Source organism: Alosa pseudoharengus, unplaced genomic scaffold, assembly GCF_046254945.1.
Source record: "Alosa pseudoharengus isolate Yale_2024_CS ecotype anadromous, Long Island Sound unplaced genomic scaffold, YU_APseudo_1.1 YU_APseudo_1.1_scf_8, whole genome shotgun sequence".
Lineage (NCBI taxonomy): Eukaryota > Metazoa > Chordata > Actinopteri > Clupeiformes > Clupeidae > Alosa > Alosa pseudoharengus.
Window position 1 is genome coordinate 26,555,361 of NW_027468870.1, and position 13,744 is coordinate 26,569,104.

General features: G+C 40.6%; 3 protein-coding genes across 12 annotated transcripts in view; 1 reads left to right on the forward strand and 2 right to left on the reverse strand.

Moving 5' to 3' along the window:
* Nucleotides 1–2,146, reverse strand: part of dlg2 (discs, large homolog 2 (Drosophila)) — a 185,470-nt gene extending 183,324 nt beyond the window's left edge. For all 8 annotated transcript variants that reach the window (XM_076274521.1, XM_076274523.1, XM_076274522.1 and 5 more), the window contains exon 1: nt 209–2,146. In XM_076274521.1, the coding sequence (XP_076130636.1) occupies nt 209–227 (19 nt within the window). In that variant the 5' untranslated portion in view covers nt 228–2,146. The remainder of the gene's footprint in view (nt 1–208) is intronic.
* Nucleotides 2,147–2,199: 53 nt separating this feature from the next.
* tmem126a (transmembrane protein 126A) lies at nt 2,200–3,537 on the forward strand. Its single transcript, XM_076274526.1, has 4 exons — nt 2,200–2,559; nt 2,657–2,850; nt 2,961–3,075; nt 3,284–3,537. The coding sequence occupies exons 1-4, from the start codon at nt 2,462–2,464 to the stop codon at nt 3,480–3,482; spliced, it is 606 nt and encodes a 201-aa protein (XP_076130641.1). The 5' UTR covers nt 2,200–2,461; the 3' UTR covers nt 3,483–3,537.
* A 4,316-nt stretch (nt 3,538–7,853) lies between these two features.
* crebzf (CREB/ATF bZIP transcription factor) lies at nt 7,854–11,438 on the reverse strand. Of its 3 annotated transcripts, none has more exons than XM_076274032.1 (4): nt 11,271–11,438; nt 8,993–9,809; nt 8,709–8,787; nt 7,854–8,272 (listed from the first exon to the last, which is right to left on the reverse strand). In XM_076274032.1, the coding sequence occupies exons 2-4, from the start codon at nt 9,760–9,762 to the stop codon at nt 8,183–8,185; spliced, it is 939 nt and encodes a 312-aa protein (XP_076130147.1). In that variant the 5' UTR covers nt 9,763–9,809; nt 11,271–11,438; the 3' UTR covers nt 7,854–8,182. The 3 variants fall into 3 exon arrangements, with proteins under 3 accessions (XP_076130147.1, XP_076130148.1, XP_076130149.1); XM_076274033.1 differs by having other exon boundaries at nt 8,709–8,798; XM_076274034.1 differs by lacking the exons at nt 7,854–8,272; nt 8,709–8,787 and having other exon boundaries at nt 9,017–9,153; nt 9,254–9,809.
* Between the last annotated feature and the right edge of the window lie 2,306 nt (nt 11,439–13,744).

A 13,744-nucleotide genomic window follows, 5' to 3' on the forward strand; every position in this document is an offset into this window, starting at 1 on the left:
GTTAGACAATTAATTATCAATAACCTTAAAATAGCAAGTTTGTTTTTGTTGCATGTGCTTACATCACATTCAGCAAATGATACTGGGAATGGGATATATTCATTTTGCACGTGCAGCTTTATGCACATGCATAATCAAAATATTTTGTGACAGGCCTAAATGGAATGTGGAATATATGTGGCTTGGGTGTGAGCCTTTCTTTACTCACCTCGTTTCCTTACAGGCATGCTTGCTTCCTTGGAATTCCTGTAACTTTTATGTGCCTTACATTAAAACATCCAGTAGGCCTACTCCCAAGTGGGGCAATGAAAATTGGGCCAATGTAAACATGTGTAAAAGTTTTGGCAAGTTATAACTGTTTAAGAGGCACTCTTGAAGGCAGTCTGTGAGCCTCGGATGATGGGATTTCAAAAATCAACCTCGAAAAAATTAATGTTAGACAGTCATCACTTATTCTCTACATAAACAGCCTATTCATATGTCAAAAAGTATCCTTCGTATCCATGAAATAGAGCCAACTTCCAAGATGTCCCGAAATGCCTTGACTTGCACTCCATCTTCTCCTTGGAAGTTTCAGGAGTAAATTTAATAAAACTCATTCAGATGAAAAATCATTTGAAATCCTCTGGTAGTATCTGTATCTGGTATTAGTATTTATTGTGATGGTGATAGTAGTAGTAGTAGTAGCCTAGTATTGACTCCTTTGCAATGTAGCTTGAATGTTATTCCTCATTTTGTAAGTTGCATTGGATAAAAGCAGCTGCTAAATTAATAAAAGAAATATTGTACATGTAAAATTGAGTCCAGGGGTATATGCGTAACTTAACATTAACTGGCGTGAATCGGGTTGCATTAACATCCAGACGACGTGCCAGTACAGAACGTCATATCCCTCTGTCGCGCGCTGGCAGCCGAGGCATAAACCCAAGACATTACAGTGCTGCGTTGATTGAATGCTGACATCACTTGACAGCTTTCCCCAATTTCCTCATCTTACGCCACTTTTCCAGTATGACAATGGCGTTGAGGGGCATTCAGTGGTCATATAGTCTTCTTTCCCAATTGTTTTGCTTATTTTCCAAAAAGTGAACTACTGTCCAATGGCACAGTTATTACACACAAAACAGCTGTCAGCTTTGTGCCGCACTCGCTTAGCCAGAGGTAGCTAATTAACACTTCGATTAATCTAACGTTACTCACTGGATGGACATGGAGTGGACCAAAATAAACTCAGCAAGACATTCACTGACTGCCGTTACCTAGCAAATTGAACATAGCCGACTTTTTCGCATAGGATCAAAATTACCTGAAGCTATTTGACTATGTAGAGTCAATTAATTCACTGAAGTTGTTCTCCCTCAAAACTGTCCATCTGACGTTATGCATTCCCACCAATTACTCAATGCCTTTACAATATACGATTGCTTATCCAATGCACATTTCCAAATACCAAGCATTTTAATGTGTCAACATTCTCATTTCACATGGATCCCTACAACCTCATCTGATAACATACGATTTTGTTAACAGTATGGGCTACAGCCTATAACTAAGTTAATAAAGATGTCACCAAAACACTTAGGTAACCCTTTCCTAGAATATGACAAACTATTTAACCCTTTCTGAACACACCTCAGACACAACATAGCCGACATTGCAGACTTACCTAGCTAGCTAACTAGTCGGGTGGCTAATTCTAAGCAAGGGACAGGAAAGCTAGTCTGTCAGTGCGACGCCTATTGGAAAATACCTGCAAGTTTTCCTTAAAACGCATGGCTTTGCCATCACCGCAACTCTAAGCATGTCGAGCAATTTCTTTGTCAGCGGCTGGTCCCTAAACTCCAGTTAATAAAAAGTTGTTTATTTTGTTTACGTTCCGCCACTGTATCAAATTCAACGGCTTCAGGGCATCCCTTTACCGTGCATGGTCAGCTGTCCAGGCAATCAAGCGAAGGCAGTGGCAGCAGCAGCAGCGGCGGCGGCGGCGGCAGCAGCAGCAGCAACACCACCAGATTCGCCTTAGCAACGAGAAGGCTGATTACTAGCTACACACTGTGATTGAAAGGTCCTCAGATCCAATTGGAAGCGAATATTTTTCTGCATATACTTCTGTGAACCAATCAGACGCTTTAAGGTTGAAGCAGACAGACGTTATCACACACACACGTGGTTATGACATGGCTGCGCCCAGGCAGTGTAGGATAATGGACTGAACGAAGCATACTCGGTAGGCTATAGAAGGAAAATTAGACATTAATAACGAACAACAGATGCTACCTGAAAGGGGTTTTAGCATATGCACGCAAGTGCAAGGGATTTCGCTTTGTGTATAGCACAGTATGCTTTCTAGTGTGATTCAATCAAGTCTGTTTAGATACAGCAAGACAACACACAACATAGCCCACCTTGGTAAAGTTCACAATCATTAACGTTACAGTGTGGGTCTGCAGGCAGCTCAAAGATGTCAAGTCAAGAACAAGTAACCTTACAAAAAACACCGAAAGGCGTATTTGTCGATGCTCTTTTGAAGAAATTTGAAAAGCTTTCGGACACTGACAGGTACGTACGCACTTCCGCTTGTTTTGTGAGTTGTGCGAGTATGACGCTACAGAGGTGAGTCTGCATTTGTCAATAACATGTATTTTTTGTTTTACAGAAACTTGTTTTCATATGGACCCCTGTATTTGGGGGGCAATGCGGCCTTTGCTGGATTAATAGCAAACAGTTTCTTTCGGCGTGCACTCAATGTCACACAAGGGCGCATAGTATCCAGTCTTCCCATGGCTACCTTACCCTTTCTGACCACTGTGGCACTGTACAACGCAACTGTTTCAAACCCCTTAATTTTGGGTAGGTTTCTCTTGTCAAACTATTTACAACACCTATATATATGTATATATAAAATGTGTCAAACTATGCTTATTATAAACTATTGATCAGACACATTTAATACTGCACAGGAGATCTTAACTGCCCTACGTGTGCGGTGATCAGAGGTGCTTTGGTTGGAGTGGTGGGCGGTGGCGTCTATCCTCTTCTTTTGGCCCTACCCGTCAATGCAGGGCTTGCAGCCAGGTGCATTTCGAGAAATGTTTTTCTGTGAATAGCTTTAGCGCAAACTTCATTTTAAAAGCATTGTTTATTTAGGTGCATTCTGACTTGTAAGTGCAGTAGTATTGTTTTCATCATATCTAGATTTGTAAATAAACCTCTGATTGATGTCATTAACATAAACATACAATTTCTTGTATTACTTAACTATGTGCAATCTGATTTGTTTCAGATACAACACAGCACCTATGCCAGAGAAGGGAAATGTCATGCGATTTTGGATGATTGTCGGTCGCCCCATAGCGAGAAAAATGGCCTTTGTATTTGTGTTGCAAGGCTTTTTTGGGACCTACCTTGCTTCCAAGCATTTTGACATTTATGTCAAATTGTTAAAACTTGTAGACATGGATCATGAAGACCTCCACGATTAGGGTTTCTCTGTCATTTTTGTACAGAAATTAAACTGGCAAGTCTTTTTAAACATAAGTTGTTGCTTCTTTTTTTTTTTTTTTTTTGGGGGGGGGGGGGGGGTTACTGGTAAGTGCTTGTTAAATGTATTCTTAGGTAAATTGACATTTATAATGGGAACCTAAAGAAAACTTACACAACTTATTAAATCCTACTGCAGTGTGACTCAAAACGGACTTACTTGTATTTGTAGTAGCCCATAAATCACTAGTAATGCCTAAATGCAAAGATTATATGCTTTGCCCTTCCACAGTAGCCTGGTCCCACCCACCTAGATCTTCTTTCAGAGAGATCTAGTCTAGAACAGTGTTTCTCAAAGTGTGGTCCGGGGACCACTGGTGGTCCGCAAGCTATCCCAAGCGGTCCACAAGCAGACCAGACGTGGTAAATTATAATATAGATGAGTTGTTTGCAATATTGAACCAACTTGTATATGAATCCAAACAGTTCTGCAGCACTGCCTATAAGCTACACCAGTTTAAATCATGAATTCTCTGACACAATAAGCAAGGTGCAAAGACAATAAGCAAGGTGGTTCAGTGAGTAAGCCTATTGTGTAACATACTGTTGAAGTAGGTCTACTCTTTTATTCCTTTTTCTTAGCTACTGTAGGTGGTCCGTGAGCTTTTTTTATTATTACTGGTTAAGTGGTCCTTGGCCTGAAAAAGTTTGAGAAACACTGGCCATAGTTCATAATAGTTTCCTCAGACAAGAAAAATGTCAGGCCAATCAGCGACGACAAGACAAAACCGAAACTTATTGTGATAATCAGACGCAGCAACACCTGCAAACGTTGAGAAATGCAGAAATGTATTTACAGCAAAGGTAGACCCACATACATCGTTTCCTGACTGTTGATGTTTACTGTCAGTTAAGTTTAGGTGAAGTAAACATTAGGAATCTCTGATCAATGTGAATGGTAAGGCTGGACCAATGATTTCAAAGTTAGTGCCCGTCACAATGCAAGTGTTGCAAACGTTTCCCAATCGAGTCACCAGATTCTATTCACTTTGTTAATGAGTTTGGATTTTCCCAGGCTACTGCCACAGTCCCCAACTAAAGCACTTTCTTCTGAAAATGTTTGTGATCCATGAACATTTTACTAGTAGCACAGGTAATGTAAATTTTCAATGGCAATAAAATATCAGTACAGACTTTTTTCCCAAGTAGTTCTCAATAAGTATGAAAACTGTTGCAATACTTTTGCAACAAGGGTATGCCAGAAAGGGCTGAAGCGGAGCGGTAATCAAGGATCTTTGGGTATGCCACTTTTAAAGGCATAACATTGCAGCCGTATATGAATGCTACACTAGGTCGTGTCAGCTTCCACCATTGGTGACTTGCCGACATACTTATAATACAAGTACATATGGCTTCAAAGCAGTGGTTCTCAAAGTGGGGCCCGCAAAAGAATTTGCTTTAAATGATAAAGTTGTGATATATTATTTATAAAAAATATGTATACACACACAGTAAAAAGTTTGGGGTCCCTGAGAAATTTACATTCCACTCCATTATAGACAGAATACCAGCTGAGGTCAATTGCATTGTTCTTTTTAATCAGCACAGCAGTTTTCAGATTACATTATGTGCTTTCATAATTGCAAAATTTGCGCTGTGGCACAACAGGCTACAGTGCCCATACCATGCACGGGTCCAAGTGCTCACAGAAACCCAGGTTCGAATCCGACCTGCGGTCATTTCCTGATCCCACCCCATCTTCCTCTCACTTCCTGTCACTCTTCACTGTCCTATCCAAATGAAGGCAAAAAAGCCCAAAAAATATACTTAAAAAACAAAACTATGCAACTTCTCAGCTGGTATTCTGTCTATAATGGAGTGGAACTGTGTGTGTGTGTACACACACACACACACACACACACACACATACACACACACACACATCCACAGATGATGACCCTCTTCACCAGTAAAATAAGAAGAGTGTGTCTATTTGCTTCCTCCCAGATTAACATTGAACTTGAATCACTTCACACAGGTCATAAAGATAGCTAGCTGATGAACATGGAGAGATGTTTGAGTCAGTCCACGTGGTCACTTGATGCAACATTTACAGAGACCAAGTTACACAACTGCCAGAAAACAAGGGATAGTGAACCTGACCATAACTTTGGGGAATACAAATGGCATTTGCTTAATTGTTACGATTATGAGGGGGTCCTCAGAAAATGTTCTCCCCACAAGGGGTACCTGAAACCAAAACGATAGAGCCTGTTTTAATGTACAAGGGTAATAATACCCCATTAATGTAATGGCCAAGGGGCCTTTCTAAGGTATATGACCTGAAAGTTATATTTTGTCTTTGCAAACATTTGAAATGATCAATTCAAATTTAATCTGAATTCTACACTAAAGCCTATCTGAACTGGTTCAGTCATATTTAAAGCTACATTGTGTAATTTCACAGGTTGATGGTGCGATCCAGTATCACCTTTACGAGTTGGAAAGTGTTAAATCTTCCAGCTGACTCACGACATTTCACCAAGACACACCCCCTTTTGGTCGTAATTTCAACTGTCCACCTCGGGGCTTCTGAGAGTAGAAGCTACCCTCAGGTGATTGAGGAGATCCGTACGAGTTGACAAAGATGGCTGCGCCCGTAAGATGAAACTGAGATGTATTTTATTTGTACTACGTTGGTCGATTTAATGTGAATTTTAAATGCTCTTACATTGCTGCTTTAATCCGGTCACCAATTTATGCATTGCCCGGTCTTGCTGTGCGTGCAATACAATGTTAAGTTTTGTTTCGAGCTGGTTTGCTAAAGAGGCTAATGTAGCTAACAATAACAATAGCTATGCCCCCCTCCTCGTAGCTCAACAAAAAAAACACAGCACTTGATGAAATTAAAATTGTTAAGTGTGATGAAGCTGGAATATGAATGCAAGTGTAAATCATTCTGTAGCTTGTTTAGATGAGCCACAAGCTTGCACTCATGTTCTAGGCAAGCGCCCAGCACTACTGAGGCAGCTGCTGCCCTGGTGGCGTTTTTTTTCTCTCACAAAGACAAATTGGAACGCTAAAAGTGCTACAAGCCAGGCAATTAAGTCACGTTCGCGCATACAATTCGGGCGGTATGATAAAAATGGATCGCCACATAATTATTGGGGGAAATTCTCCAATCTAGCGGTTACTAGCTACGGAAGCGCACCATAGATGTCCTAGCTGGCATTATAAGATGTCATACACTACTTCATCAAGTATTCCTTCTCGTAATGAGGTTGAGATTGTAAATTGCATTTAGTAATTTAGTCTGTGAAACTTTAGCTTATATACTTGCAAGATGAATAATGTCATTATGGATTTGTTATTTTGGCTTATATGCAGCGAGCAACTTATCAGTGCCAACGTTATTCGATGATACTGTACAATATACACTACCAGTCAAAAGGTTGGAGACACTTAGAAATGTCCATTCCACTCCATTATAGACAGAATACTAGCTGAGATCATTTGCATTGTTTTTTTTAACCCAGGGCAGCAGTTTTCAGATAACATTATGTGCTTACATAATTGCAAAAGGGTTCTCGACTGGCGGATCTTTAATGCAATATCTACATTGCCCATTATCAGCAACCATTCATCCAATGTTTCAAAGGCATATTCTGTTTACTAATCCGATATCATTTTAAAAGGCTAACTGTGAAAACATTGGAGAACCCTTTTGCAATTATGTAAGCACATAATGTAATCTAAAAACTGCTGCCCAGTGGATAATGGAGGGGAAAGGAAAGTGTCTCCAAACTTTTGACTGGTAGTGTATGTAGTTCAAGATAACGCTAACAGGGACTTCTATCTCCGTACGAAGAGTCAGAGATAAGGTGATTCAACGTTAGGAGTTTCCCTTTCCCAGCAGCCGCAACTAGAACTTTCTTTCGGTAACTGACCGACAAACGCAAAAGGCAGAGCTAGAATTTCAGGTATGGCCCTCCTTGGCTAATGTATTCTAAAGATGGAGGCCAAAACATGGCTACTGCCATGCGGGCGACTCGGTCATATGTATTCTGAATGGCAGATTCTACGCTTACGAGAATACTTTGATTTGTTGGTGGAAGTAATTACACATGAATAAGCACATAGTTTTGAAAGGAAAAAAATGGGTTTTTGCTAAGAATCAACCCAAAAAATGACACAATGTAGCTTTAAAGTAACTCCACATCTAGTTTTACCACCCTTATGCTTCTTTGATGAAGGAAAGGTAAGAGCTTAACCAGCAGAAAAAGCTTGCTGTTTGAAAAGAGAGAAAGAGAAATGCATCAGTTTTACACAAGAATAAGACATTCTGAATTCACATAACAAACAGATGGCAAGAATACTGAAAATTACATTTATTTTCAAACAAAATCATTCTTTAAACATAATTCTTTGTTCCCAGAACAGATGTGTACATTTCACACATAAAGAGTAGCCATGAAGCTTTGAAACCTACTGGTTTTCTAAACCTGTCCAGTTACTACTTCACATATTACTATGAAGGCCGTCCAAAATAACTGAATGATGGTAGACTGTTCATTGGTTTCAGTGTTGTGTTGATGTTGCACAATGTCAGCATGTTTGCCATACTGCCGTCTCATACACAAACTGTGTGATCTCCATTCTATAAAGCATGTTCATGTGTGATGGATAACCACAAAGATGTAACTTACACCTGATCACATACTACCTTTAACATATACCAGGGCCAAGATGGCTGCAGCTGGTCCCGTTTCTTCAGCTTCTCACAGCATATCCACTTTAGCATAAAGGAAAAATAAAATCGCCAAATGAAAACAGTCCTCATTGGAAAAAGTGATGTTTCACCAAAAGGAGTTTGCTTACCAAGATTTTTTTTCCATTTTGTATATGAACATTTTTGTGTCATGTTATGAACTTGCAGATTAGATAAGGAAAAAGCCTTTTGAGAAACATCACTTAATTAGATTCTTTTTCATAAGCTAACATTCTTGTTGACTACTTAATCGTCACAGCAGCACACATAGATACATTAATATATACACAACAGAAAAGAAACCCAAATCCATGTCAGCATATAGCAAACAATAAAAAAATGATAGAACTCAAAAAATGAACAGAAACAGACTAGTGCTGCATTTCACTTAAGTCAAAATAGTTTCTATCTCTTGACTAACGAGCTTCTGCATCTCTCAAGGAAGGAGTGGGGAACGTACATCGGTTTGTGATGTCCTCATCTCTTGACTGCAATCACGGAGCCAAGATATCCTCTCATCCTGGGTAGCAGGCAACCACCTAGGGAAAAACTGTCAACAGGTTTAGCAGTAACTTGCATTTAAAGCATTGCATTGTTTTCAAATTTCAAAAACATGCCATTGCTGAGTGCACATATACAATAAGCACTTTTTTTTTTCAATTTTTATGTCCCCACATTGTGCACATAATGATCTAAGCTCCGCCTTATGATCGCTAGAAAGATATAGATTGTACTTGACCCTACATTTTAAGTGCTGCGCTTGCACTTTCTGCACATTTAGTGCAGAATTCCACAGAGACATGGTCCTTGTCCACATGCAAACAGACGCCACCAGACGTTTGTCCCTCTTCCGCCTTCACCCTCTTTTTGGGTATGGCATAGTCGTGGTCATTCGTCTCTGAACCCTGGAAAAGTGAAGTAGAAAATTTCATGCCGTTCACACCGCTCAATCTAGATAACAGTTGGCCTAACATGCTGTCGTTGGCCAATACAGCTCTCAGATACCTAGTCTCATTTTCCAACTCTTCCACCCGCTTGTTCAAGTGTCCATTTTCTTGTTTGAGGATCTGGTTTTCTGTTGTCAGCAAACCCACTTTCTTCTCTAGGCCACCGACGTATTCTTTTTTCTTCAGGCGATTAATTCGGGCTGCAATTGCATTCTTGTTCATCCCACGACTTGAGATATCCAATGTTGACTTCCTCTGCGAGGTCTGTCCACCCACTGAAAAGTGTTGATCTGTGGAGCAGTCATCTTTTAGCTCACACAATGTGTCGATGTCTCCAAGAGAAGGCAGTGCATCCTTGTCAAGCACCCAGCTGAAATCTTCCAAACCAAACAACTCCAGGTCCTCGCTGGGAGAACTGCTGTCCTCGAATGAAATGTCTGTGAGAGTATCTGTTTCAACTGGTGATGGCTTTACAACATGAGTGACATCAGGGTTGTATAGCTGTCCACCCATGCTGGGGTAGGAGCTGTTTGAGGACCTGCCTCTCTTTCTGGTCATCATTGTCATATCAAGGTCTTCTTTCACAGACCACTTCAAGTGGCAAAAGCAGTGATCTGAAAGACAGAAGAAAGTCAAAAGGTAAACAAGTGAGTATGTTGAAGGAATCAGTACCTTCCAGATATTTACATTCTTTTTACAATTCCCAACAAATTGCAAAAACATCTTTAAAACCACAAAATAATTCATAGTCATTGCAACACCGGGGAATTAATGTCACAAAGCTTCTTACAAACCCATCATACTCTCCTGTGACCTAGTCTAATGTTATAATTCATAATTGAGCATAGATCTCACTAAATGGAAATAATTTAACTCAGGACTGATTCATAGTCTACAAAAGCTAAGCAAGGGTTTGGCCCATACTTGCGTACAGGGGCGTACTGGCAATGGTTCAACAATGGTTTATTCTCTATACTGAGACTAGGGTGGCCCAATAACTCTTACTAGGTCCCACCCGTCCAACATGGGCTCAGTGATGGCTTCAATTAAGTGCATGTGGAAGTTGCAGTAGGTAGGTAAACATTCTCACACATTGTTCAGAGTAAAACTGACATCCTTTTAGAATCCGACTGAGCAGCCATCAATCAGATTCAGGATGTGTGCGCATGCTCAATACTTGTAGCATGAACAAACAGTTGGCTTTCTATCTATTACCCTACTACTGTGATTATGTTAATCTCTCACCCACAGCCTAGCTAATTACGAAGCCGTCTACTATGACCTAAAACCATTTTCTGGGATAACACACCAAAAAAGCTATTCCTTTTGCTCGCCTCTACTTTCAGTAACGTTACTAAATAAACATGCGTAGGGCCTCACACTGTTGCTTCATAACTGCACTGAACCTCGCACTAAACCAAATGAAATATGCATACAACACCGATTAATTCGCTCGTGTCTAAACTGCACCTGATCGGATTAGATTATGACATGTAAACATTTGGTACATCTTAAATTGAAAAAAATTAAATCAGACTGAGAAAAAAGTGTGCATGTAAAAGTCAGACGAGTCATTATTATGTAATAATAGCTAACGTTAAGCAGGTAAGAGGATAAGGTTTCTCAAGGGGCAATATTTATCTTTCCAAATGCACTTAACATAATATAACGTTAGGATAATGAGTGATCTAACTTAGGCTGTAAATGTATATAACCCAATTTGGCGCGTTCTGGTCCTTTCTGGTATGGCCAACGTTTAGCTGCTAGCTATCTAGCTGCTATGTTGAAGCTAGCATTAACGTTACGTGGGCCAAAGTCCTCCTGCTAATTTCGCGATGTTGCAATCACAACATTGACATTCAAGTGTAATAATGGCTAATCAACGATGGGTTATCTGCTCCATTGGAATTCAATACAATCTAATCAAGTTTCTGTTGATAAATACCAACTAAGTTACTATTAACAAAGGCGGCAGTTTATTTAGGTGGCTAACGTTAACATTAGCTATTGTTACGGTTTCTAGCCCACGAAGACACAGCAACATATTCATCATAAATGAGCACAAGTTAACTCACCGAAAAAGGCAACCGTGTGTCTTACCACAGCATTCTTCGTGCAGGGCAAAATTTCACTGTAAAATAGATATTTTTACCCTCGTTGGGAACGTTTTTGGTCCAGACAAAACAATAGCTGACTCACGGAACTTTCCAAGCACAAACGTAGATACTGCGTAGAGACGTCGACAGAACAAAATGGCGTCCACTTCACGTGTGATAAGATCTTAGTGGAATGTTTGTATCTGCCACCTACAGGCGTGGAAGCCATAATGTAACGTAATGTGGCCACTGTCTATGAATGTGGCCCATTGTTCTTTTGATCTGGTGGACAGGCTACTTCCAAATAGTTAGGGAAAGTTATAGGCATTTTTTTCGCCAATCTGCAAAAAAAAATCTTACCAATAGCTTTTTTTACTATGTGTTCCTAGAGGTGTCTAGTAACACCTCCCAATTTATCCATGGCCAAATCCTCTGGGAAACGCCTGGAGAGCCAATCAAGTTTGGGGTGCCGGTCTGGGCGAAAATAATAAAAACATTTTTTTTTTAACCAATATTAGCTTTTGAGATGTCTAACTAGGTTTTTAGGGGTGTTGAGTCTATCTCAGCCATTAGTTTTGAGTAAAAAAGACTCCAAGTCCATAAAAAATCCATAAAAAGTGGTTTTATTGAACAATTACAAAACAAAACTTCCTTAATCAGTTTAAAATTTAACAAACCTCACCCCTCAACTCCCCTGCACTCCCTCACTCCTGTTATCATCTGGCTGGTTGATGTTCTGGCAAGAGTTACCATGACAGTTCCCACAAGTAGAAATACACTTGACTCCTTGCTTTTTACAGCAGCACCTGAGTGTCACAGTCGAACATTTGCAGCTGACAAACTTCAGAAGGTAGTCTGGTGCAATGGGATCTGGTGTAGGGACTGGTGCATAACCATGTTCTCCTTGTTTCTATCCACACTCAAGGACATCTAGTGATGGACTTTGTAGCTGTAGCCAATCTCTGGTCTGGAGATATGCCCGCAGAAAGTGCTGTGCTGCAGCTCATGTAGTCGGAGGTAGTTTCTAAGGCTTGATACTAGTTATGTTGTCCTCATGAGTTTTACATTTTGTTGCTCACTCTCCATCCTCCACGTTGGATAGTCTTTTCTCTCTCTCTCTCTCTCTCTCTCACACACACACACACACACACACACACACACACAAACACACATACACATTCACAACCACACACAGACATATGCACATTGACTCTCTCACAAACACATTCACAACCATGAACACACACACACATAGATACATAGATACACATTGACTCTCACAAACACATTCACAACCACCCACCCACAAACACATGCACACACTTACAAATAAAGTTCACATCTTCACTGATACTGTCTCTGTCTCTCTCTCTCACACACACACACATGCAAAATGTCCTTTCTCACACACACCGTGTTGAGACAAAACTATCTGTGATTATAGTACCAGTGTGTTACACGCAAACAAAACTTGACAAGCTGAGATCTGTTCTTTTCTGTCTTTCTTTGTGTGAGAGAGAAAGAGAGTCCAATGCAAAATGTAAAACTCATGAGGACAAAACTGAGTTAATATTTTAGTAAATATTTTATATCTTTTCATGGGACAACACTGAAGAAATTACACTTACAATGTAAAGTAATGAGTGAGCTGGTGGATGTTAGAGACCTTGCGCTCCTCCACCTTCCATTTGAGGATGCCCCAGATGCTCAATAGAGTTTAGGTCTGGAGACATGCTTGGCCAGTCCATCACCTTTACCCTCAAGCTTCTTTAGCGAGGCAGTGGTCGTCTTGGAGGTGTGTTTGGGGTCGTTATCATGTTGGAATACTGCCCTGTGGCCAAGTTTCTGAAGGAAGGGTGGGATTGAGGGGATCATGCTGCTTCAGTATGTTACAGTACATGTTGGCATTCATGGTTCCCTAAATGAACTGTAGCTCCCCAGTGCAGCACTCATGCAGCCCCAGACCATGACACTCCCACCACCAAATAAGTTTATCTTGGTCTCATCAGACCACAGGACATGGTTCCAGTCATCCATGTCCTTAGTCTGCTTGTCTTCAGCAAACTGTTTGCGGGCTTTCTTGTGCATCATCTTTAGAAGAGGCTTCCTTCTGGGACGACAGCCATGCAGACCAATTTGATGCAGCGTGCGGTGTATGGTCTGAGCTCTGACAGGCTGACCCCCCACCCCTTCAACCTCTGCAGCAATGCTGGCAGCACTCATACGTCTATTTTCCAAAGACAACATCTGGATATGACACTGAGAATGTGCACTCAACTGGTAGACCATTGCGAGGCCTGTTCTGAGTGGAACCTGTCCTGTTAAAGGGATATTCCACCATTTGGGGAATTACATTTTCCACCTCTCCTTGAGTTAAACAATTGATTTTTACCTTTCTCCAGTTCATCCAGCCATTCTCTGAGTCTGGCGATACCACTTTTAGCTTCAGCCTA

Excerpts from the sequence above, each read along its gene's own strand:
- tmem126a (XM_076274526.1), top strand. The coding sequence starts at position 2,462 with ATGTCAAGTCAAGAACAAGTAACCTTACAAAAAACACCGAAAGGCGTA. Across the intron at positions 2,851-2,960 it reads TTCAAACCCCTTAATTTTGG|GAGATCTTAACTGCCCTACG; the intron begins GTAGGTTTCTCT and ends AATACTGCACAG. Across the intron at positions 3,076-3,283 it reads AATGCAGGGCTTGCAGCCAG|ATACAACACAGCACCTATGC; the intron begins GTGCATTTCGAG and ends GATTTGTTTCAG.
- crebzf (XM_076274032.1), bottom strand. The coding sequence starts at position 9,762 with ATGACAATGATGACCAGAAAGAGAGGCAGGTCCTCAAACAGCTCCTAC. Across the intron at positions 8,788-8,992 it reads GCAAGCGCAGCACTTAAAAT|GTGGTTGCCTGCTACCCAGG; the intron begins GTAGGGTCAAGT and ends GTTTTTCCCTAG. Across the intron at positions 8,273-8,708 it reads TGAGGACATCACAAACCGAT|TGGATATGCTGTGAGAAGCT; the intron begins GTACGTTCCCCA and ends TTTATGCTAAAG.